Raw genomic sequence first — 25,482 nt, forward strand, 5'->3', positions numbered from 1 at the left:
GTCGAGTTTTTTTTTTCACGATGGCAATCGGAGGGCACGAGCGATAAATCAAATTACAAAATTTTGCTGCAAATTAAACGTCTCTTTCCGAAACGTTCGAATCTTCAAATAAAATTTCAGCGACCTTACGCTTCGATTTTACATTTCAAATTTTGCTATTTCTGCGCGTCTCGTCGCAGTATCCGATATTTTCGCGTTTCAAGCGTCCGAACGAGAAGCATTGGTATCGCAATTTTTCCAATTTTTAAATATCGTTGCTATTCTCGATCTCGGTACACCATCGAATGACTTGGAAAATGTGTGTACGCGAGAAAAGTCGATTCTGCATCGGATTTTCAGTCGCCGTTTCTTTAAAAGGGCAAAGGGAAAAACAAACTACGTAACGGCGGAACATCGCCCCGAGTGTTTTAAATTTCACCGATTAACGGGTTTCCACGCGAGCAGACATCGAAGCGTCGTTCTTCGTCCGAGTACGTTGTAGAACGGTGCAGCGGTAAATACGGTATATATTAAAATACGTTATACCTGGCATAATAAAATAAAATGCACGTATGGTCGAACGGAAAAAAAGGAAAAACGACTACCGGAATAATTAGAGTTAAAGGCAACCGATGCGTGTGATCGTGCTTACCGAAACATTCCACGATGAAATTTCAAAAAAAGAAAAAACTAAACGGAGAGAAAAAGAGATACCGATATCGCTAGTGAGAACCCTTACGCAATTTTTGCTCTCTTTAAACGTTCATTAGCGACGCGTTATGCGGTACTTTTAAATAGAAAAACGAAGGAAACACGATAAATTAGCACGCCGGATAATGGAATAATTTAAAAAGTAACTTTGTTATCGAGTATCGATTTACACGAATGATTTAACAGAGTGCTCGGTAGAAAATTTATTTGACGGCGTTCGCTGTATTGCACTTTTGGAGCGTCGACGTGACGATATAATAATATAGCGTAAGAAGCTAGGAACAAGAATTCTCAATAATAGGCTTTGAGGCTAAAGTACAAATAAATTATTATTGCCATGTGTCGCACTTTTCTGCCAATTATTAAATGCATGGAAAATTCGCGGTATAATTGTCATTGCCGGTCCCTGCGTGTCTATGCATCCAACCCGGTGATCCGATCGGCGGCTTAAAAAATCATAAAAATCAGTGGCGAGACAATTTGCAGGGGTCGATCTTTTATTCAGTTGCGACGTTAGTGTCGCGTATAATTTTCGACTTCCTTGACGAGCAGCACGGCGACTCGGTTCGCGACGATAACTTCGTTGGCCCGGCAACTGTTATACAGTTTCATGAATTTCCTTTTTCTTTTTTCACCCCACTTCCTCGCCTTTTGCTCGCTTTTGTCACGTAAATCGCGGGCGAAAAATTCATGAGCCGCGCCACGGCGACGTTTCTGCAACGACTTTTATCAGGATCGCATTTTGTATACGTCCGCATTGTGGCCGGAACAATGGCGCGAGCCGCGACGATTATGTTGCCCGTCCTCCTTCGATACGCTCCTACGCCTTTGCATATTTCATGGCGGACTCTGTTGCTCGCGTTCCGCCACCATTAAAACCTTCCATCTTTGCCTTCGTCCCGATGTTTGTCGGTTTCCCACCGTTTCTTCGTTCCTTTGCCAGATTTCCGTTCGTTCGTTTGCTTCTGTTTCGTTTCGTCGTGCCATTGCATCGTTTTATAAACGATAACTTTAAAAAAGCAGGCGATTTTTCGCCCGTTTTTGGACCCGTGATTTTCCAACCGAGTTTCGTGCCCGACGATACCTCGCGACCTTCGCGAGGAAACCTAGGAATCCGACGGCAGTGGATTATCAGGTTGAGCCGACGATTAGTTGCTGGAATACAGCAGGTGAAAAATGCGAAAGGCAGGCTGTTTACCCGCTCGTAATAATCGATATTATTCGTTTTACCACCAAATAATGCCATAATTCGTTATCTCTACTCTCCAATCGTAGCACCTAATTCTTCCAACTGTGTTCCTTTTTAAGAATTTCCTTCCTTTCTTTTCTTTTCTTTTTCGTTTCTTTTTTTTTTCTTTGTTTTTACCACTTAATACATGTTTCGCCATTTCGACTCGTCCATCGTTCACGATATCCAGAGACGATCCTAAATCAACATCAGTTTCCATTCGATAAAACAAAACTTGGCGAGGAATTCAGCGACGTTCCGAGAATTAAGCAGCTTAGCAGAGAAAAAACAGGGAAAAAACAGGGGAAAGTTTATGGGTGATACGCAACAGCAAAGTCCCGAACTGGATTCCCGCCGTAGCGGAACGAAAATTCCGGTTCGTGGCTCGATTTATCGAGGCTTACGGAAGGCCCATTTTTCCCCTAACGAATGGTTCAACAACTTCCAATTGCGCACGACGCGATTATTACTCGTTATTCCCTTCCTTAATCCAAATTCCACCGCGTCCACAATTCGGATTTGCGCCAGTATTTGCAAGAATCCGTGGTATATGAACGGTGGCTTAGGGCGGAATTTGAAACGTTCGCTTTTGTTTCTTCGGCTCTTTTTTCCACCAACGTGTCCTATGCTTCGACCTGCTACATCTCGTTTCCCATTTTTGGCTCTCCCGGTGAAAAGTATGTTAGGCGTTTCTTTCGTAACGTCCGTTTTATGTTTCTATAATTTTTCCAATTTTCGATTCAGTTCGATATTGCTGGAATCGTTCGAACGACGCGATAAACGAATTGTTACTGTATCAGGATCTTCGACTTGTAACTCGAACAATGTTCAGGCCTCGAAAAGTTGCCAGTTCGCAGAAATTCGACCGCCGCAAAGATATCTTTACATACGCTACCACCGTTTCAACTACGTTGACTGCCGCTCTCACCCTAATGAGAAATCCCTTAATTCCTCGTTCAACGTTACTTCATCGCGACGTTCAAACGCGATACCAAAGAATAAACGAAACGTTCTTCCCGAAATATAATTCACTGGCGAACGAAGCCACAATGGAGTCAGAGATAAAGGTTAGTCCGGACACAATACAATTAAAAATGCGCATTTCCGCGAAATATGAAATTTCACCGAGCACAAAGCTTGTTCCACTTCCGTAAACTGCTTGATTCTTTTTCGGTCTTTCTCGATGCATTGCATTACATGCAATCCGGCTGTTGTCTTTAGATACGAGTTCAGAGATACGAATTCGTTTGTTATCTCGGGATTAACGAATAGTCTTATACATAATAGTCTTGTACGTAGTATTATTACGCGTTGACACAAAGCAGGCCAATATAAAGGAGAGAATAGTATGATTGAGAATTTGCGCTGCAAATTAGTTTTGCTCGAAATTTGAGAGTAATCTTGAGTTTTGACAACTATTTTAAATCGCCAACTTCGTCTCTCTCACTTCCGCCCGTCTTAATTTTCATTCGCTTCGCTTCCCCCGCCCCCCTCCTCTCTGTGTTATTTTATGTTTATCGCGGCGAATTTCGCTGACGTTCAACGCGACTAAACCGGGAGAATGAAAAATACCGGGACAAAGGGAAGGGCCTGGAGCGAGGATAAACCGAATTACAAAGGAATCTTACGTTGTGCCCGTTTGCTGCGCTCGTTTGGAGAAACAACGAGCCTCCAGCGTTCGTTAAGGGCAGCGGTTTGTCCGACTGGTCCCGCTTAATCGAAACTTCCTTCCTATTTCTCTAAAGACGTTTCGCAATTTGTCATTTCCTCTGCCCCTTTTAACTGTTTCGCTTCGTATTAACCGCGTTGTCTTTAATGTGACGGTAATTCGAACGTTTAATTGGCATGGAGAAATTGGCTAGTGTAAAGGGATTGGAAGATTGATCATCTGACGGTGTAACAAGATGACGCTAAACGAAAGCTTATGGTGGTTATGCAAAGAGGCAGACGGCGTACGCACTCGCTGTTAACAAACATTTCGGACCAGACCAGAAAGCAGTCACAAGTGATTGGAATCGCACGCGATGTACCGAATTTGAATCGAAGATAGATTTCGTTGTTGAAATTGAGGAACATGGTTTTTACCATTGACCGAAAGGTTCGGCAGAAAGTTCGCTAGCAAGCAAAACAACGGTAAAACCATGGCGAAAGGCAAATTCGTTTGAAAGGAACGCGGCTAATCCATAAAGAAAAGAGAGGAACGTACGAAAGAGAGAAAACGGTAATTCGGGTAGAATGGTCGGCGTGGGGTCGCCATAATCCGTCGCCCGTGATCCTTTGCGCGATTAGCGTGGCGGCCAGGAAATTCTCCCTTTCGCGGTACAAACAGAATTAAAAGCGACCTGGCCCCTCGACGCTTGCGTTAAACGTGATTAAATATCAAAGCCAGTCGTCTCTGCAGCCCTTAACCTGCATCTCACCCCTCACGCTCCATTATGCGGGGGTTAATTAGGACCGGCGGCCATAGGGCGGAAAAGAGGCGGCGGATCAACGACGAACCGCGGACAAGCGACTCGATTTTCTTTCTTCAATTTCACGACCGAAGAACGTCTGTTGCAACTTGCAACCTTTTTTTTCTCCTGCCGTGAATTAACGCGATTTCCTCGAAATTCGCGGCCAAGCTGTACGCACACACTATTTCGTGAAAATATTCGAAACATTCGTTGTAGGTATGTTAGCGTTTCTCTTATTTGCCATTTTTTCATTTCACCGATTTAGACGTCAATTTTATTTTAGCAAAGTTTATTATCTGATTAATTAATTTTACTATGCTAAAACTTGCCAGATTTATCTCACCAACGATCGATCGATTTCGTTAATTCGCGCAATTTACATAGGACAAGTACTATTTCACAGAGATCAGGAAAGTATCGAAACGGTCGATTAACGAACTTTGATATTCAGCGTGAAACTTGAAATATCGATTCATCGAGTTATATGGTCGGTAAATTTGTACAGAAACAGTCGTTTGACACAGTCGTGCGGTACAATAGCGATCGATTATTTCATTTCGTCGATAATTAATTAGTAATCAGTTGCAGAAGCTATTATCCAGAGTCATTTCATGCTGGAAGCAATCAGACACACGTATCTAGACAATCGATAATTAGTCGGTAAATAATCATTTAGTATCACCCGGTCACTCTGCAAGCAATCAGGCTTCCAATTCGATATTCCAAGTCGGATCGGTCAACATCCTAAGCACTTAGGCTTCCGATATTGCTCAGCAGTCGGTCAAACTCAATCTGCATAGTTTCAACGTACGAACGATCGTTACTTGATTTATTAATTATTATTATCACATCGTCGTTATTTGTTCTATCGGAATTGTCAATGTGAATTTTCGAAATAAAAAGCATCCAGTTATCGGATAAGCTGTTATAATAGAACACGTGTTTTCTCTACGAACATTCGGAAACAGATCGTTACGCACGTATGGAACATTAAAGGACAGTCAAAGCATTCGCGTAATTTTCGTCAAAGAGACCAATTTGAACGTCAGTTTAGTTTAGTCAGTTTGCTTGATTAGTTAATTAGTAGATCTCTATTGAAATCGGTAATGCGTACAACGACATTGTCGATTCGAAGAAACCCCTCGAATTACATCGATTAATTAGTTAAATAGATCATGTTATTAGACAGATATCAAATCGACGAAGAAAGTCGCGAAATATCCATGAAATTTCAAAACGAAACTGTTCTATGTACTTAGGTACGTGTTTGAAAATTCGCCGAATATCGTATGTGTGCATGCATACCTAATTAATTATAGGTTTCAGGTAAATTCCAAGTATCTTTGACGCAACATTCAAAGCCAATCCATTCGACTATTCATAGATTTTGAAATTTCTATCGAAATCGAGTCTGCGCTAAAAAGGCAGTCAAGATATGCAATCGTAATCGAATCTTTATCTCCGAAGCAATATATGAAGCACCGTACGTCCTATTTAAACGGAAGCCTTTAACGTGGAAATATCTAGGAAAATATCAATCGTAGGAAAAAATGTTTCCGACAAAAGCTGTACGATATCGTTGTCGTCGTAAGGTCAAATAGATAAAAGCACAGCGTGTTCCTCTCGATACCGTACGACTTTTTGTCCGAAACATTTTTTCGCATCGCTCGTATTTTTCCAGATATTCGAGCATTTCCAGTTAAACAGAACACACCGTGCATTTGTTGATTCCGCAAGAAGATGGCGAATACCGGTTTTAACCACAACTTGCCCGTATCGATTCGCGTATCGTTGACATAAATCCAGTCAGCACACACACGAGCGACGATCTAGGAAACTTTGAGCTAGATTCAAAGTAGCTGGAACGTAATTTTCGTCAAAGGAACTATCGTCCGAACGTTCTCGGTCGATGCGTAATCTCCGCGCGGCTGGTTTCGCCGAATTTTCGCCGGAAGCTCGGCTTCGTCCATGGTTATTAATCGACCTAATTTCGAATCGGCGCGACGATACAGAAGCTTGCAGAGCCGCGAGAGGCGATCGCCGTTGCATTGGTTTTCGCTGATCAAATCTGCGAGGTTCTGCGGATAGCGAGCGGTTTCGTTTGCGCGACCGGTACGCCGATTTGGCCGCCGATCGAATCCTGGATGGCCATAGAGATCGGAAACTAGCGACACCGGCAGACAATCCGAGTCCTAATGGGTCCGTAAACATTTGCGTGCAAAGATCAAACGGCATACCGCGACCGATGTCACTGCGGCGCGCCGCACCGTCATCGAATTCGAACGCTAATCACGCCCATAGATCGACAGATCTCTGTGATCTCGCCGGCTTTCGTGTCAATTTCCACGTTATTTTCTCCCGTTTCCTTTCACTTTATCGGGTAGTTACTGTTTCGTCGCGATTTTTGAATTATTTTTTTCAAATTGCTCTTCAGCGATCATCCGGACAATGATTCGCCGATTCTGATAACGCAGATTCGATTTGCCGGATAAATGTACGGATAGAACTCGAGTCGCAGGATTTCGACGATCTTCTAATAGGCGGTAGAACACGTAATTCTCAACAATTTTTTCCTCTACGCGTTAATAGGCGTCTCTCGTCCTAGTTCCCGAGATATTTGCGGGAAACTGTAGCTGTTACGCGTCCGATTTGTTGCCAGCGATCGGATAATTTTTTGCAAAAATGTATTTTGCAAAATACTCTGGCTATTCGATTAACAATGGGGCTTGTTCGCAGGCGTTCCATTGTGACTTTGAACGTTTTGCGATGGAATTTAGCGTTTTACGATACTTTATTCGAATTTGCTGCATTTTTTGTACTTTTCCATGTATCTCGACGTTCTGTTGCCCTCTGTTAAATTTTCATCCTTTTTTTTTTTTTAAATATGTATTTTCGAGTGTTTTGTGCTATTATCGTTGAATATTTTTTATATATATTCTTTTATACATTTTTTTTTCTTTTTCCATATATATTCTACCCATGGTTGGTATATTTTTCGTAGTTTTATTACATTTTCGTACGGTTCTTTATATTTTATCGAATCTTTAAACGGGTCTGGATTTTTCGAATATTATCTAAAGAAGAAAGGAAGCTTGAGCGAGAGAAAAAAATGTGTAAAGGGCGACTAAAATTTTCCGCTGCCGTATTTGAAGAAGAAACGTAAGCAAAACCCCCCCGGTGTTAATGGATTCTGCGATACATTCGAATCACGATTCTTCGGAAAACATGGAATCGACCCCGGGCTTTTGACAATTTTTCATCCTCCCGTTGCTCCGTTCTTGTGAAAAAACAAATTCGTTCGACAGCAAACTGTTTCATTTTGTCGTTGTTCTAAAATATAGGAACTTTGCAACGATCGTGTTCCTGCACACAAAGTTCAAATCGTCTGTTTTCCCTCTTTCTACGAATCCCTTTCCCGTCTCTTTACCTACGTCTCTCTTGACCAGGACTATTAATTCCTAATAATGTTTTAAGTTAAATCGTTTAACGATGCTTTAAACGTAATAATAACCGGACTAGATCGCAACGATCTAATTCGATTACAAAGATAATAATCTCACGAATACAATAATAATTTACAGATGTATTATTGAATCGTGTTTAAACGATTTATTCACGTTCGTACACGCGATATTACGCATGTCAGACAGAGAGGATAGAATTACGTTCGCTATCGTTTGTTTTCGCCTATTAATGGCTAATAATGTACGACTCCGTTTATTAACGAAAATTTCGATCGATTAAAACAGACGGATATTCCAAGATGAATTATAAATTGAATTAAAAGCTTAGCACTAAAGTATACGTAAATTTGTCGTTTCCTTAATTTTTCCAAACGATCGTAATAAATATCGGAAACTTATTATTATAGTTAAAATAACGCGCCGTCTTACTTGGCTTCGAGTTACTTTCAAATAATTATAGTTTATATAGTTTAGTTCGCGTATCCAAAGGCTATCTATCTGTTCGTCGTCGGGATGATTGGATAAATGTCGGACGTACCGAGAATACATCTTGCAGAACGTTTTAAAAGGTGGTATTCCGCGACGTGAAAGTGACGAATCAACGCGCGCCGTTCTCCTTTTCAGTTTTTCGAGGGGATTTATCGTCACAGATACTCGACGTTCTTCGGGCCTGTCGCTGAGATTCAGTAGACGCGTGTACCGCGACGTCGGCCGCGATTCTTCTTCTTTTCTATCGTCGCCTCTGCCAAACCGGTGAAAATAAGCCGACAGATCGGCCGGAAAGGCTTTCTCACCGAGATGGGATTCGTATCGCGTACGAGGATTTTCCTTTCAGTCGAACGTATGCGATTTCCTTCTCCCTCTTCTTTCCTGTTTTTTTCTTTCCTCGTTGCCGAATGCCTTGGCAGAGATTGGAATATTTTCTGACGAATTCGCGGTACTTGTTCGAGACGTAGAAAACTTTGGTGACCGATTATGACTATTGACCGAAGCTATTCTCAAACCGATATGGACGTACGTACGCCTGCCAATTATAGGGAGGGTACGGCCTCCTCCAAGTTCGATATAGAGTCAATAAGGAGAAATACGTCTCAGATTTGATACGAACTTCAGACAATTATACGGTATATTTTTTGCTACAAACTATCTTCTTTTACGAAATTAGCTCTAGTTAAAGAAATTGGCGTATTTCAACGAATCGACGCTATCCATTCAAACGTCTAAACCGTCTTACGTCTTACCGCGTACCTCTTCCGGAAATTGAATCCATTTTTTCATTACCATTTAAGAGAAAAGTACCAATTTTCTGTCAATTTTGGTACGATTCTTGAATATTTGTCGAATCCGCCATATGCGTTAAACGCGTGCATCGACTTTTATCGACGATTTCTCGCAGATGTTGCAGAAATATAACTACGTGGTAAATCGATTGCAGATTTTACGCGACGGTGTCTCGCGGACACTTCAAATTGGTCTCGCTCGAAATTCGAAAGCAGCCTTGAATTTCGCCGTTTGCCTATGGGCTATGTTCTTGCATATTCGATCGATCCTGTAGCTTAGACCGCGTTTAATCGAGTTGCATCGAAAGCGTAAATAAATTTACACGCTATTGCTACTACGTGTAACAGCGTACGCAAACGCTATCATATTCCTTTCAAATCATCCTGAAACTTCCAATACTTTCATAACTCCATCCAACAAAGAAACGTATCGAAATTTTCATTGTTTCACCTGCTATATTTTTGCAACTTTTATTTAACCATTTGCACAAAACAAATATAGAAAAAAATTGGATACAAGCATCGCGGTCTGTTGCAAAAAAAAAAAAAAAAAAGAAAAAGAAATTCAACCACCGTGGTTCTGTTTATTAGTTTATGGAGTAATGGCTTGCGGTAAAGATGTTCGACATACAACCGTGATTTCGTTGTTTGCCAATTTTTTCTCTCTTTTTTATTTTTCTTTTTTTCTCTTTTTGGTGAAATCGATGTTTTATGAAAACCGCGGTGAAAAATACAAAACGTTATTCGACGAACACGTTTCCGGTGCGTAAAAAAGTTTAGACAACCAGCCAATATCGGCCGGTCGCTTCAATAATTATATAACCAGCTTTTGTTATCCCGCACGAATAACTCTCATAACTCTGTGTACGTTTGTGTGCGTTTATTTAATTTTTATATTTTCCTTTCTCTCCTTCCTCGCGTTGGAGATTTTATGGTAGCTACATTGAAACGTTAAAGTTGTTTCGATAAAGTTATTTTTTAGTTACTGTGTTGAAATTGTTGAACAGATAAAGTCGTTATACCGTACAGTTCTACGTACCGGGTATCCGAAAAGTTGCTCTTAAGACTCGTTACGCAGAATCACGAACAAACGCAAACATTCTTAATTCTCATTGACAGTCGTTGATCTCGCCGCGTTCGACTATCGTGAATTTTTGATTTTATGCGATCACGCGGAACAATTGGTTTTTGAAAATGTGACAGAGGCGGAAGACCAGCCTTATGTTTTTATCTTTATTTAATGGGACGTTTAATCGGTATATCGTTATTCTAACAATTGTAAGTAAAACCTCGAATACGGGTAATAAATTGTACGATAGATGGATAATTCGGAAGAGGTAAACGAGAAACTTTCTACGATTCTCCTCGGCATTCGTCTTGCATCGACGTTTTATCTATAGACAGCGCTGAACGTGCAAGACGGACGCAAGATTGGAAATTCAAAGTAGTTACTATGGCTTGGCTGCGTTTGACATATCCATACCGACTTGCAACCGCATTGTCTCTTTCACTAAGGAACGTCTTCCTTCGTTCTCTTCCCTTCGTTTTCTCTCCGAAACTTTATAAGTCCATATCCTGCCGTGTTCTTTGAAATTGTTTGCATCGAAGACGATGATGCTGTTTGGTTTTCTTCTATATTTGATTCCGTCGGTGTTCCATCTCCGCTGATTATCACGATGATCCGGATGATTAGTTTCGTACATCCTCGTAATAATTATAATAATCTTCGATCAGAGTCGACGGATATACACTGTTTCTCCAAAGACTCCACTTTGCTCCTTTTCCACCTCCATCGACCGTAAAATCAGGCAGTTGATCGAACGGAAAGAAAACGAAAGCGAAACTTTCAAGAACAAGTTTCGTTCTTGGATTACGGCCGCGCGTTTTCTTCGAAAAATTAAAAACAAGAAAGGGTTCGAACGAAATAAGCAATAAAAGATAGTGGAAAAGGAAGAAAGAAAAGAAGGGGATGAAAGAAAAAACGGATAATTTCTCCGGATGGAACATCGTCTGACGAACGTTTTCGGTCGGAGATTCTTCTCGTTATTGGCTGGCTGAGTTTATTTTCCGACTGTTTTTGATACCCATCGTGATATTTCTCGTGGATTTTCCTAGCTATCGTTTAAACGCTTCTCAAAGCTTTCCCTATTCGTTCTCTCTCTCTCTCTCTCTCTGCCTTTTTTGTCTATTTTTATTTTCGTAGGATGAAACACGGTTAATAATTGTATCCGTCTGTATCTGGGCGAAACAGTGAGTTGGGATTGCTTTTCGAGGGAAGAAGCTTTTTCATTTCGAAATTGGACGAGCTTTTGTAGGCGTTTTGCGTAACGTTCGGTTCGTTTGTGCCGTTTGCATCGCCGAGGAATCACGGCAGATTAAAATTCATGTTTTCAGTTGTCTGTTAAATTGCGAAGAAATTCGATTACGTGTGTATCAAATGGCTGAGCGAAGGAGACGGGGAACGTCGAGGCGAGGCCATGCCTCTGGCCATCCGTCTCTTCCTTGTTACGATTAGTTCAATGTTTTAATCGTTTCTTGAAATTGAAGAATATATAAAAGCGTCCTTCTTATAGGTCCGGAATTTTCTTGCTTCGAGAAAATTCAACCGCCTTCCGACGAATCTCGTTTTCGTTCCACGTCTTATTTCCACGGACGTAATTATGAAATTGTACCGAAAGCTCGTTCTTTGACACAATTCGCGTTGTCATTCGGAAGAATTATGTAATTTTATTTCGAGTAACAATGTTTGTTCAAACACACTGTTACTTTTCCCGTCTTTCTCATTTCATATAGCATCTGTACAAATTTATATTATAAAATTAACCGCAGCAACGAAATTGCCATTGTACACTGTTGTTGTACGTTTTGTCAACGATCTCTTCGCGTTTAGCGCCAAGATCTCGAATCCTCTTTCTTATCTTATTTATAATTTACACAGCCTTGTGCCGTATCTATCCATCTTCTCGTTTTATTAACAATTTCATCCTGCTTATTTCGCACAAATTCCTTCTTTCTATCTCGTCCACGTTTAAGAATACTTTGACGCTCGATAAGAAATCCGATCGACCGTCGATCGTTCGAAGCCACGGACGAAACGCTTCGCGGCGAAATGGTCGATCGATGAACGCAAAGTGGCATCTGCACCGACGATCATTTCGATCGCCGCGACTGTTTGCGGTCGTGGAGAATTTTGAGTGCGCCGCTTCGTTGGAAAGGCAATCTGTCGTATCGTCATCGATACGTAACTCGAATGCGTTCGATTATTTGCTTATTGATGCGTATGGCTGCTGTTCGCATGGCACGGCTGGCTCATAAACGTTCGATTGGACGTTTAGTTCCGGATAACGAGCCCCGGATTCGATCCGCACCGCTCGTTTTAAGCCACGCTTTCTCTGTTTCCCTCTTTCTGCCAATTTCCCTTTTCGATAGTCCCCGATGCTCATCGATGTCAGTTTTCTTTGATCCTGGCCCGTGTATCTTGTTCATTTTCACCATTTTCGCGAGCTTTGTCGTCTTTAGCGCGAATTGGCAGAGGAAGCGCAGCGTATTTGCAATCTCAGTTCGTTCGAAACGAATGAAAAATTATTCCGGCGGAGACTGGGTAGAAATAAAACTGCGTAACGTCGCAAAGGAAATAATAAACTTTTGTATTTCAAACTGTCGCCGATAGCGAGCAATACAAAGTGTCCGAAACTTTGGTACGATCGAAAAATGGCATAAAGCAACGATCGTGTTACGGTGCAGGTAATTAACGTTAAATTAACAAGCAATTGTTCCTCATTTAACTCGTTGTCTTGAAAATTTGGCCTGATTTTCGATTTTCAAGGTCTACGTATATATTCCTTTGATAAGTTTCGTTACTTCCAGCGTGAATCGGTATCAGTCAGCGTTTCACCAATCTTAATAAGCCAATTTGTAGCAAACGTAAAACTCTCTTTCTCCTTGTTTTATTTTATTTCTGACAGAACCGAGCTTTGCTTCGAGCTTGAAAATAATCGCTTCGATAGTGACTGCTGCAACTTAAAATTGACTTTGACCGTTCGAACGTAAAATTGATTTTATTTTCATTGCCTTGAAATATTAAAAAAAAAAAAAGGAACATCGAGAAATGCGATAGACGCTTTGTTGATACGTTTTGCGTCCTATTTTTGTCCGAAGCACGGAAACGGAATCACGATCTCCGTTTCCTGGGCGTGAACTGTAATAGGATTTTAAGTACATTAAGCACATTGCACGATGCATTTCCAGCATTCGGTAAAACGAAGTGAGCGCGTTGGGTAAGTTATTACGGTAACCTGGATATCGCACGTCTAATTTGCTTTCTGTCATCGTTCAGGATCGTACAGGCTGATTCGAAACTTGTCGCGTTTCTGTGTGCGCATATATGCCGATGTTCTCGAGCGTCGAGTCTAACGCTTCTCGCTCTTTTCGGTCTTAGACAAACAGCGATAATTGAAACGGATCGTGCCGGCGAACAGATTTTACACGGTAATTTGTACTCCGTCGGACATTGTACTTTCCCCGTCGTATTATTATCCGGACATTTGGATATTTATACGTTTATGACAAATGTGTGAAACGCACAAGGAGTTTCTTCCAACTTTAAATGGCAATTGTATTAAATTGTAAAATTTTGTAATTTCCACGTGAAAAATGATCGTGCGGCGAAGCTTGTTCTCTTTTTAAACGTGTCACGGAATTTATCATTATTTACATTACGTACTTTTCTACGATGAATGAACTTGCGAAAGTAGGATCGTCAACGAGCCGAGAAATCGCAAGCACGGGACTAGCAACTTCCAAACTTCCGGCTACCGGAAGAGAGCTATCCGCTCGGACAATTAGACAGGCCCGTGCTTACCATTCGATCAATCCCTAATTACATTTACCTGTAGCTGCTGCATCATCCTACTCCAGCTTGGCTCTATCTACCGATTACCGACACGCGCGATCATGCTGATACGTGTCGCTGTGTACGTTCGTCGCACACAGGAACCCCGTACAGCCTGGTTCGTAGCCCATTTCGAGTGCCAATTCCACCGTTAGCGATTATGCTCCTCTGCCTCTTTGCGTTCTTGCCACTTGTACGACGCACTTATGCGCCTGTTTCAAGCTTTATAGTCGTAGAAGGACTGAATCGCGTGAAAAAGCGGAGAACCAACCAAATAAATATAGCGACGAGTAAAAATTTTGAAAATCATTAATTATGCAAACCTAAAAGAAAAGAATCTAATGGTTGTAATCTATTTTATACTAATTTAGCGATTAATTGATTTAATTCTATACATCGCCGAACGAAAGTTAAAACCGTTCGAAGCGAATTGTAAAATGCACATTGTGAATGATTGGTGAGCTTTCGCGGAAACGGTGGTTGTCGCGGTAGTTCGATTAAACGATACAAAATCGATTGTCGTTCGTTGCTAGCCATGCCAGCGAAAACGTTTCGCCATTCTACGATATTAATGCCAGAAGCTTTCGGTGTGTTTCCGCGAACACGATTATAAATGAACGATATTGGACATCGAGAATGGCGGGAACAACGAGGAATTTGAAATATTAATTCGTTGCTTTGCTACATAGTTTTCAACTTGTTCCCGCCGCTTTTGCAAGAGATTCCAGCGACCGCCGATGAAAACGATAACAGCAGAGAGAAAAGTTTCCTCCGATAAAACCTCGCCTTTTCCGATTAATCTCTGCGCGAAGGAGCGCAGACGAATACGTTTTAATAGAAAAGATACGCAGGAATACCTTTGATCCGTGGCTTTAAGCCAGATACTTTACCGTTCGCAAATATTTCCACATGTTCGTGTATTACCACAGGGCTGTGAAATCTAAATAAATGTGAAATAAAAATTGACACGCACCGAACTCCTTTTACGGATATATCGCTCGAAATTTCGTTAGCGCTGTATCGCGACACGACCATCGCCAGAAACGTGGAACATAAAATGCACGATTCTCTGTCGCGAAGAACAATTAGCTTAGCGATCCATCCGCTAAAATCGAGCGTCGTCAGGTTTTTCGCGGGGGCCAGCCGTCCGCTTAATTTCCTTAGCGAGATTACGTATCGCTGGGAAGGAATTCTAATTAGTCAGCACGACGGCAGGCGCTATCAACCCTTTGCGAACGGCTGCCTGTTAGCCTACGATAACACGGCCTGAGCCATCCATTCGCAGGGGCGACCACAAGGCGCTTAGGGGTGCCTCGACTTAGGCCGACGATGCTCGAACGCGCCTGCAAACCTGCCTACCCTGCAAAAATCTTCAACGTTCGTCGATCGACGTTTAAATCTTTCTAACTTTTGTTACATATCGCTCGAAAGTTATCGCACCACGAAATTATCGCACGATAACCATAATTTTCCATCTGATTGCATTTTTCTGCTCTTTGTTCCTTTATTTCGTTCTCCACCCAATCGTATTTTCCTATTCTTTATTCGTTCGTCTCGTCTTCGATCTCCTCTAGCGTTAAACGATTGCTTAATCGTTAAAACGACTGTTCGCGACGGTCGTGTTTACTTGGACCAGAAAATTTCTCGATATTATCTAGCCAGAATCTTCGCTTATTCATAATCTAAGAAATCATAATCACGAGCGAAATACCACGAGCGAATATGATCGCGGAATGTACGTATGGATGAAATATTAATTGTACGAATATGGACCACTTGCAGCTTCCTGATAATTTAGGCTACGAGATATTCATCGACCTGTCTCGAATCACAAAAACGCTCGTAAAATACTAAACGATAATTTTTTTTTTTTTTTAACAATAACGTAACGTAATATAGATTTATAGAATATTCGCCAAACTGTTACCAATTCTAGAAATATTCGTAATTCACGCAATAATCCGACCTATTTTCCAGATGAAATCGATATTCCAGATTAAGTGGCAATTGTTTAATAATAATCTCCGAGTAACGGCAGACCTTTGAAACATTTATCGATCCGTCATGAATTATCGAGATATTAATAATCGAACGACCCATAAATGATTCTCAGATCGAATCGAATCGCGATTTCCAGTTAAATGGAAATCTTTTTTCAACGCGATTCGCTCCAATACTTTCTGATAATTCGCTTGTGTAGGCTTACGGCGGTATTCGTTGATCTATCTCGAAATATTCAGAATCCAATTGATCGCGAATGGAATGGTTGGGAATGGATTATCGCTGCTCGAATATGGACCATTTGTGAGCTTTTCGTGTGACCATTCGTGTCAGTGAGTTTATGAAATGTTCGTTAATCCGTTACGAAATATCCCGTGATCCAAGACATTCTTATTGGATGTTGGAATTTCAGAATACGGATGGAAATTTGCGCAATTTCCATTCGTAATTAAAAGACAGCTGTAATTCGTAATTTTCTTTGGTATACAAGAGTGTAGCGTATAGACGGAAAAGATTCTGCGTTTCTGCGTCGACTATCCTCTTTTTATTTTTAAGTTCAAACGTTCTTTCGATTAAATTAAATTAACCGCCTTAATCTTCCTAGGTCACTGGAGATTTTCCTGTAACGAACAACCGTATTTCTGTCTTTTATTTTTAAGAATGCTTGGCGTTTAGGTCGGGCGAACGGAAACCTATCGTTAAGTAGATGCTAATATTTCCTCACGTTTCATGCTGTTACACTAATCTCTTAACAGATTTTACTTTCTTACGTTTAACCATAAAATTAGCCGTAGAATAATTTCTCTCTCTTAGTTGATCGTATTAACAAAGTTTCCCTACCGTATAACTTGCATTCTAGAGCTGTCCTTAACAAATTTTTGGAGAAGAGAATAAAAAGTAATGGAATATTATACTGTTGCAGGTAGACTAAGAAGAATTGTTCCTTTTTTTTTTTGCAAAATTCGGCGGCATTTTTTCGTTTTTGGGCGATCCTGCACCGAAGATATAATCAACGAAGAGCTTCAAAATTTGTAGAAAATAGTTCCCTCGCCATCGTGCTACCTTATTTTATAAATTAGAGTTGCGATCTTTGTAAATTGTAAACTATTGAAATAGATTTATAGAGATTTCTCTTTTTTTAACAATGTTTCTCTTTACTTATTTAATGTTAATTTATTTATGTCATGCGAGTGAGCGATACGACGAATCACGTGCGTTCTCCGTTATAACCTGTTAATAAATAAAATTTACAGCATTGTGTTGTAAGGCTATTTTCAACGAACAATGTAAATGTGTGTAATATCTTTTCAGGATTGATAAACGATGCAAAATGCCAACCTTGATCACTGAGCGCTACGTTTTATTCCATTAACGAAAATTATAAAGATCCCTCGCTTTAAACAGTGTAATCGATAAAAGCTGCGAATAATCGACGACGCGCGTGTAATAAATTAGCGCGAATCGTTGCTCGAGTCGCAAGCAGGATCACGGCGCAGCAGATCAGCATTTTTTCTCCGATCATCGTACAGATCACCCTCGAGCACTGTACACTCTCTTTCGACCTCCCTGTGAGCCCGCTTTTCGTGTCTTTTTGTCTCCTTTTGTCTTTCTGTCTGAATCTTGCACCTTCGTCCCCGCCATAATCACGTTCGTAGATACCCTCTGGCTGCCAGAATATATATACATATGGGGGATATTTACGGGATGGTTCCAGACGTTAAAACGGTCTCGAGAATAAAGATCTCGTGTACAAAGATATCGTTCGAGGTTTACCTTCCAGTTCCATTGCCAATATCTGTTATGATACTTTACGCTAAAATATACCGGTATCGACGAAGCAGCTGACGAATCAGAACCAAGCAAATATACCCTATTGAAATATTGCTGTTTTATTGCTCTTCTGAAATCGTTGAAAAATGATTATACGAACGATAGTAGTGGTAAAAGTATTTGGTATAGCTATAGAAAAGCGGAAAATATTATCATTTGTAATTTGACGGTAAACCTCGAACGGTACTTTTATATACGAGCGTTTTTCGTCGTTTCAACGCCTGCAAACGATCCTACAAATATGCAAAATATATTTTCTCGCACCTTGTATATGGCGCCTTTTAACCGCTTGACTCCTCCATTTTCTCTCTTTGTTCTTTGTCCCTTCGAGTCGGCCATTTTCTCCAGTCGCTTCTTAACCTCTCATATCTGTCTTGTATTTATGTGTACGTTTTGTCTAACTCTTCTCTTTTCTGTTTTACTTTACAGAGATACTCTGCACAGCGGGCAAAAGGTACGAGAGCCTCCCCTACATTACAGTTGTCTCTTCTTTTTCTTTATTCCGTTTTTCTTCTCATTCTTTTCTTCACCGTTCCCTTTTCGTTTATTTCTTTCTCTTCTCCTCTTCTTATTCTTCTTGTTCTATACAGGGCGAGGCATATAAAATACGAGAATATTGAATATTAAGAGTACGAGAAAACGACGATAGGCAGAGTTGAAGCGTTTCGTAAATCTATACTTTTACCGGTATAAAAAAAAGAAAGAGAGAGAGAGAGAGAGAGAGAGAGAGAAAAGAAAGAAATGCTTGTCAAGCTTTCTAAAAACGTACGAAACTTAGGAATCGTTCGTCTCTCGAGGGTTTGGACGAAGGAAATTCTATCGTCGAAAAATTGGCGTAAACGCATCAACGTTGCCTGTCGATTAATCGTTGTTTTCAGATCTTACCAATATTCTCAGAAACGTTTAATTTTCACGTTCTCCGCGTATCACTCGGGGTACGTTCCAATCTCTCCCTTGTCTGTCACTCGGTATGTCTCTGTCTTTCTCGTCGTCTTTATGGCTCTTCCGTTCCTCACACGTTTTCTGTCTCTCACGTTCATCTCTGTCACTCACCATCCTAGAGCTGCTGTGATATTATTCGAATAATCATCGACGAAATATTACGACATTTTTCTCTCGATAGTCACTGACCGATTACAGACGCGATTTTCGTCGCGAAGGTGTTTATAAGATAGGATTTTTCGAAAAACCGGGTTGCGAATTTGAATCGATGGCCGACTTCGGACGATGGGAGACCACGGCGGAGAAACACGATTGTCGCTCGTTTATGGTTTTTCCAGGTCTGCCAATTTCTTGAGAATGCCTGCAGTAAGCGGAATTCACGTCTAAGTAGTATAAAACAGGTATGAGAAGTCATTTGGTCCGGAGGAAGAAGAAGGGAATGAAGAAGAAGAAGAAGAAAAAGAAGAAGAAGAGAAATCAGTGTTTCGAAGTGGAAGAGCACGAGAGTTTCGGAGAAAATATTTATTTGTAATTTTTCATGTCCCCTTTAGGTTACACGCGTAAATTATTGATCGTTAGCGGATAAAAGTATCAATTTTTAACTGTTGGGATAAATACTCGTTAAAAAATAACGAACGGTATCCTTATATTCATCGGTAAAGACAAAACACTTAAATTTGGCAGGTGATTTAACATTTGGTCCGATGTCTTTATATATTCGTCTTTTATCTACGCTAAAAATCCAAGTTTTTCCTATGTGGTCTTCGTATAGGATAGCTTAATTATCTCCCTGATTTTGTTGGAAAATTAATATAATTTCAGAAGAATTATTAAATACGTTAATTTCCATTCTTTCAAAAAGAAATATTATTTCAAAACAGAACTCTGGCTCTCACGATGCCATATCAATTTTTCGATTCTTACCAGCTTTTATTTTATGATTCGATAAAGTACGAACCGTAAAAGATTGGATGTTTCGCATATTACAGCTTAATACATCTCAAAAACCTCGCAGAGTTATAATATTTCTGTTTCATCGTATCGATTAGGGATTAAATTTGATTATAGAGAGCGAAGCTTCGAGGCCGAACGAAGCAACGAATTTTTCCTTTCTCTTTTGGATTTCTTCTGCGCTTTTCTTCTTTTTTCTTCTTTGAAGCTTCCTGTTGGTTCGGATAATAATAATTTCGACAATTCGGTGATACGTTTCGTCGACTCGGTGTTTTTACACAGAAAATACGTCGATTTCGTTGGCTTTTACTAAAGTCGCGGGAAAATTGTCTTTTCCGACCTTCCATCGGCGTAGGACGACCCCGTAAAAGTTGACGATACGATCCTGCACCCGAAAATCTCCCTTTCACCTGTCTCCGGTCTGCCTCGATTCACGTAAGTAGAGAGATTTTTATTTACTTTGTTCGCCATACGTCGCCGGCCCCCTCTTTGTCCGCGAAAATATCCGAAAACGCGACGATCGTAACAGGAATATGAAAAAAGGATTCTGAATAACTGGGATTTCCATTTGCAGTGAAAATATTGCCCATAAATTAACTACTACTAGCTAAATAATCGTTCTTGGAAATAATTATTCTACAGTTGGACGCGTGTCCTTTTTATAAATATCTAAATATCTAAAATACTAGTATTTTCGAGCTTTTCCAAATAATTTAGAAGAGAAAAGTTATATATGAAAATAACCGATAATACCAATTAATAGTTGGCGTATTTCTCGTCGCATTACGTTGCAAATGCAACAAGTTTTAACGATAAAGAAGCAATTGTCTTCCGAACTCTTCGTCGTTTTATTGCACTTTTAAGGAATTAAACGGACAATCTAAGCCCCGTTATCCGCCTACACCGATATCAAACAAGGGAAAAAGCGAAAAGAAATAAAAGAGCGGGACGAGAGAGAAATAATTTAAAGGGAACGAAAAGGTTAGATCGAAAGAGTGACGAAGGTGAAAATATCCAGAATCGATCGCCAGGTTCTATATATAAAAGGACTGGAAAGGGTTGAGACGGGGGCAATGTTACAGCAGGGGTAAAACGTTCGAAGAGAATAGTTTATTTCTAGTTGCTTTCCAGCTGGTTACCCGAGTAAATCGGTATCCACGTAATACCTGGCTTTCCACGGGAACGTTCGGATATCCGATTATATCCGACTATGCTGCCTTCTCAAGGAGCATTTGAAATTTAAATACGATTCACCGTCTTCCGCCGTTCGATCCACCTTCTGGACCAGTTTCGCTAACACGATGAAACCGTGCTTTCTAGATCCGTCGTCGACCGGATCTCCTTCGCCCGCCAACCATAAATTCCTTCAAATTACCATGAATTATTTCATAGTTAGGCGTAATAATCTTTTTGGTAACACAAAGATTGCATTAGATACGTACGGGCGAATAATTTGAATTTTTCTCCGAGTGAAACTCGGAGTCTTATCCATCTATCTGAGAAGGAAATATGGCAAACCGTCGAATCCAAGCTTTCTATAACTGTAAGCCATTTACGAGGCAACCGATGAATTCCATCACGGCAAGATGCTGCGTCTTTGGACGAGATTGGATCGTCGAATCGCTTCAGTATGTCGACCGTTAATTGCAAATGGGTATCGGATAAGGCATGTTGCATCGATCGGAACGCGTGGTAATCCGAAGGAGTAACGTCTAACGAATAAGCTGACGACGTCTCTCGTCGTAGAAGCAGCGCCCGCCTAGCGTCGTCACGCGGCAATTTCGCAGAACGTCCTCCTTTGTCAGTCCGACCGACGATTGGATCTTGTCTAAAGACACGACAATTTTACGTGCTGCGATTCATCTGTCCGACGAATGGCTCAAACTTACAGAAAGCAACAGCGATTATTTCGATCGATCGACTCGACTCGCTGTATCTTTTTTCAAAATACACCTCCGGTTTCATTGAAAAATTTCGAAAAAATAAATTAAACGAAATCAAACGAATTTGTACGGTCATTGGCAAGTCGTTGTAAGCGAGTGCAGCGACGATCTTTTTTCAAGACGGAATTTCTGGAGTTTCTCGATTTGAAAGGAAATCGGCACGACATAACGCGCAACCTAATAATAGAGTGAAACGGAAAATTTAGTATCGATTACTTGGCAAGTATCATGGCGGCGAATTTGGCAAAGACACGCAGTAATTGGTACACGTCAAACGCACACGTAACACAAAGCGCATTTCTACCGTCGATGGTTTGCGTTTGAAAAAATCGAAACCCAGCCGCGGCTGAATTCGACAGAAAATTGATCTGTTATTGCATAGAATTATTAAAAAAGGAGGAAACCATTGGCAGAGCAGGGAGAAGGTCGCGATGCAATCAGAAATCGTACAATTGATTAAAGAGAGAGGAAAAAGTATCTAATAAACTGTTTTTTTTTCAGGATAGACATTTTCTTCTTAAACGCAGCGTTCACTGTGTTCGGCGAAGATCATATCGATAAGTGGAATAATGATACCAAGTTACGCGTTATTCGCGAAGTAAACTTGTTAAGTCGATTAATTCAATTCTCCGAGTAAAAGCAGACGAGGAACGTTGTTTGAATGTTGATCTCGCAATCAAAGAAATTCGTCGGAAGGGGGAATCCCAAAAGTGGAAAAAGACGAGAGCGCAAAGGAAGAAAAAAAGGACAAAAATTACTACGGCTAACCGTTCGAACGGCGACAATCGAATTTCAACGGCGAAAATCCGCGGTAGGTTGGCGGACGCGTGTCGTCGCGGTTCATCAGGAAGCATTGACACATTCCGTCGATATTCCAGTCGATATTTTCGACGTGGCTCTGTGCTCGATAACGAGGCCGCGCGATCACCGGATGTGTACTCCAGTTTTCGTCTCCTTACCCCTCCCTCATTCTCTCTCTCTCTCTCTCTCTCTCTCTCTCTCTCTCTCACGCGATCCTCGTTCCCTTTTGTCCCATGTCTCGCATCTCTCGATTTCGAGTAGAGTGTCGAGTGCTGGAGGACGACGATTAATCTACTCGAATCGCTAATTAACCATTTGATGTCGAACCGGATTACGCGGACAGTGTTTGTCGAATCGAAAACGGTCTCTTCCCGTGTTCCATACATTTTTGCAAATTGGCCGGTGAATTGTTAATATTTTGTAGGACTCTAACTTTTGTAGAAATTTAGATGAAACTTCTTGGGTAGTTTATTAGTCACTCGCTCGATACCGGACTCGACTGCGCGAACAACGTTTTGTGTACCGCAAGTGAAATTTTACTCTCGGAATTTCTTGCCTGGTTCTTGGATTACTCGGCTGCTGGCTCCTTTTTCAAGACCGTTGCAGGCTGTGTGGTATTTTCCAAAAAATAAGTTACGCATACTTATTAGAATTTGCAGTATAGAACTTGACTCATAGCGCGCATAACTGCATCGTTTTCAAGGGATCCTTAGATTCTATCCGTAGAGGCATCGTTTTTCGTTAATGTTGTAAAGATGGATCACGCGTTGCCGATATCTCGCGTGTTCGTTAAAGTCGAACGACGAACGTATTCAGTTTGGTCATCGATCGAGGAAAGCCGATCTGCTAGCGCTGGCCAGCGAGTGAAACGGACCAGCAGGAAACCCGGGAGAGGCTTAACGGACGTATACGTCGAACGTTCGTGTAAGGGATGGATAATTTAGGTCAGCTTTAGGTCGAACCATCGGGGCCGCGTCCCTCCACAGGGATGCCGATCGCTTCCCTCGATACATAACAATAGTCATTAGCGTATCAAACGATTTGCTTTCCAAGAAGATCATCGCGACGACGAACATCCTGGACAGCTGGTTTATGGTTGCCTTCGTTTCATCGTTAAATTGATTTTACGAAGAGATAAGACGCCGAACGTTTGTAAAACTCCTAAATTCTTGAATTCCTTTCAAATCCGCCAAATTTGGAAATTTATCGGTCTTTAAATGCCGAAATTTCTACTTTCTTAAATCGTTATATGCGATAAATATAGAAATATGAAAATTCTTAGATCCTTCTAAACCTTTAAGTTCTTTGTTGCCTTATTAGCTCACGTATTATTGATCACGTGCGAATAATTTCGACACTCTCGGTGCATATTTTTGCTGTTTCGATAGAGCGAACGGGTTAAGCCCGAGTTTCGATGTAATTCGCCACGTTTGCAACGTATTTACATTTCCGGCGTCTCTTTTGGAGCACGTCGGTGCAGGTTCGCATCTCATGTTTAAGGATACGACATTCGATAAGGGTCTCCACTTACCGTATCCTCGACGTTCATGCATGCACATTATGTATAGAGGGACACACGTGGATCACAGTGACCGCAACGTGCATTAAAAGGAGCTGGACGCCTTCATGAAACATTCAGACCGGGCCTAAAACGCGCATACGCCAACCTTCCTGTGATCACATGCAAAACAAACCCGAACCTTCCGGCTCCCTCACCCAATTAATCAACGGAATCGTATTTGAAACATGGACATGGTGACGCGTTATGGATTGTGAAAAGACTCGATGTAAATCGACCGAGGAAAGGCAATTGTCCATAGAAGGAGGTGCGTAAATCAAAAAAATTAAAAAATTTGAGATTTTGGAACGTAGCGATTTCAGAAATCTCAGGATCTGAGTTTCGTAATCTGCGCGAAGAATGAAAATAAACGAACCGCGTCTTTTAAAATTTCATCGAACAAATCTCCGATAGTACTGAAAGTAACGTAATATTTTAATAAGAACGACAAATGTCAACGGTAGCTTCGTCCGAATTCTAAAAATTCATGCCATCTGTTTGCGTAATATAAATCGGTTCTGCCCCATGTCGAAGAAATACGCGTTCCAGGCGAGGTTCCCCGACTCGAACATGTGCCCGCTATGCTAAAGGGAAATAAACCTCCTATACAATTATAATATCCTGTATTGCCAGATCCCTTGGTCGTATCTTGGTCGGGTTCTTTTGTCGCGTGTTTGCTCGTCTAACGAGGTCGCATGTTCTCGAGACGAACAGCGTTTCCGACGTTGCTGATATTTTCCAACTTTTATCGTAAGCATCCTGGCTCTCCGACTAAACGTAGACGCGGTACTGTGCGTGTAGAAGGAAAGGAACTCGATAATTGATGGACATTCTTGAAGAAGTTGTTGTGGAAATAAGGAACGAAGGGAGTAGAATGGCCGCGGAATGTTTGGAGATAGGGAAAGCGGATGGAAATTGTTGGCGAGGGATTTGAGAAGGGTTTTGAGCGAATATCGGAATTTGGCACTCGAGGAGTTTCGAGATTTTAAAGGCGAGGAATTTGAGAACGATTAGGAAACGAAAAGATTAGGAACAGAGGAATTTAGACGTTTGGAAATGCGATATATCTCTACTCGATTTTCCTATGATTTTCCAATAAATTTTTATCAAACCGTACGGATTTCCGAACAACGGACTGGCAATAGTGGCGAATGTTTATGCGAATTTTGCAAGTCAAAGGGGTTTCCACCCTCTTCGTTAACGTATCAATTAACGCTGTCGTCGTCGCGACGTGAAAGCTATAAAGACTTAGTCAGAGATTGTTCCTGTTTCGACGTCGAATTTCGAACCTGAAATAATTTGTCTTTCTTGTTTGAAACGTTACCACCTCCAAAGACTTGTTCGACGATCGAAATAGTTCAAGAAATGTGTCGTAGGTAAGATCCAAAGTTTGTAACAGTAAAATCTTGAAAGCGTACGTTGCGTTTCAGCCTTGATCGTATAAATTGTG

The 25,482-nt window shown here is 41.0% G+C and overlaps 1 protein-coding gene across 8 annotated transcripts in view; it reads left to right on the forward strand.

Annotated features, from left to right (window-relative positions):
* LOC117237668 (polypyrimidine tract-binding protein 2) overlaps positions 1-25,482 on the forward strand; it is a 414,765-nt gene that overhangs the window by 18,397 nt on the left and 370,886 nt on the right. The window contains exon 2 of one of the 8 annotated variants that reach the window (XM_033501879.1): positions 18,267-18,291. The exons of the other annotated variants lie outside the window; for them this stretch is intronic. Within the exon in view, the coding sequence (XP_033357770.1) occupies positions 18,267-18,291 (25 nt within the window). The remainder of the gene's footprint in view (positions 1-18,266; positions 18,292-25,482) is intronic. 8 annotated transcript variants of the gene reach the window in all.

Source organism: Bombus vosnesenskii, unplaced genomic scaffold (genome assembly GCF_011952255.1).
Source record: "Bombus vosnesenskii isolate JDL3184/JDL3185 unplaced genomic scaffold, Bvos_JDL3184-5_v1.1 scf7180000013395, whole genome shotgun sequence".
NCBI classification, from domain to species: domain Eukaryota; kingdom Metazoa; phylum Arthropoda; class Insecta; order Hymenoptera; family Apidae; genus Bombus; species Bombus vosnesenskii.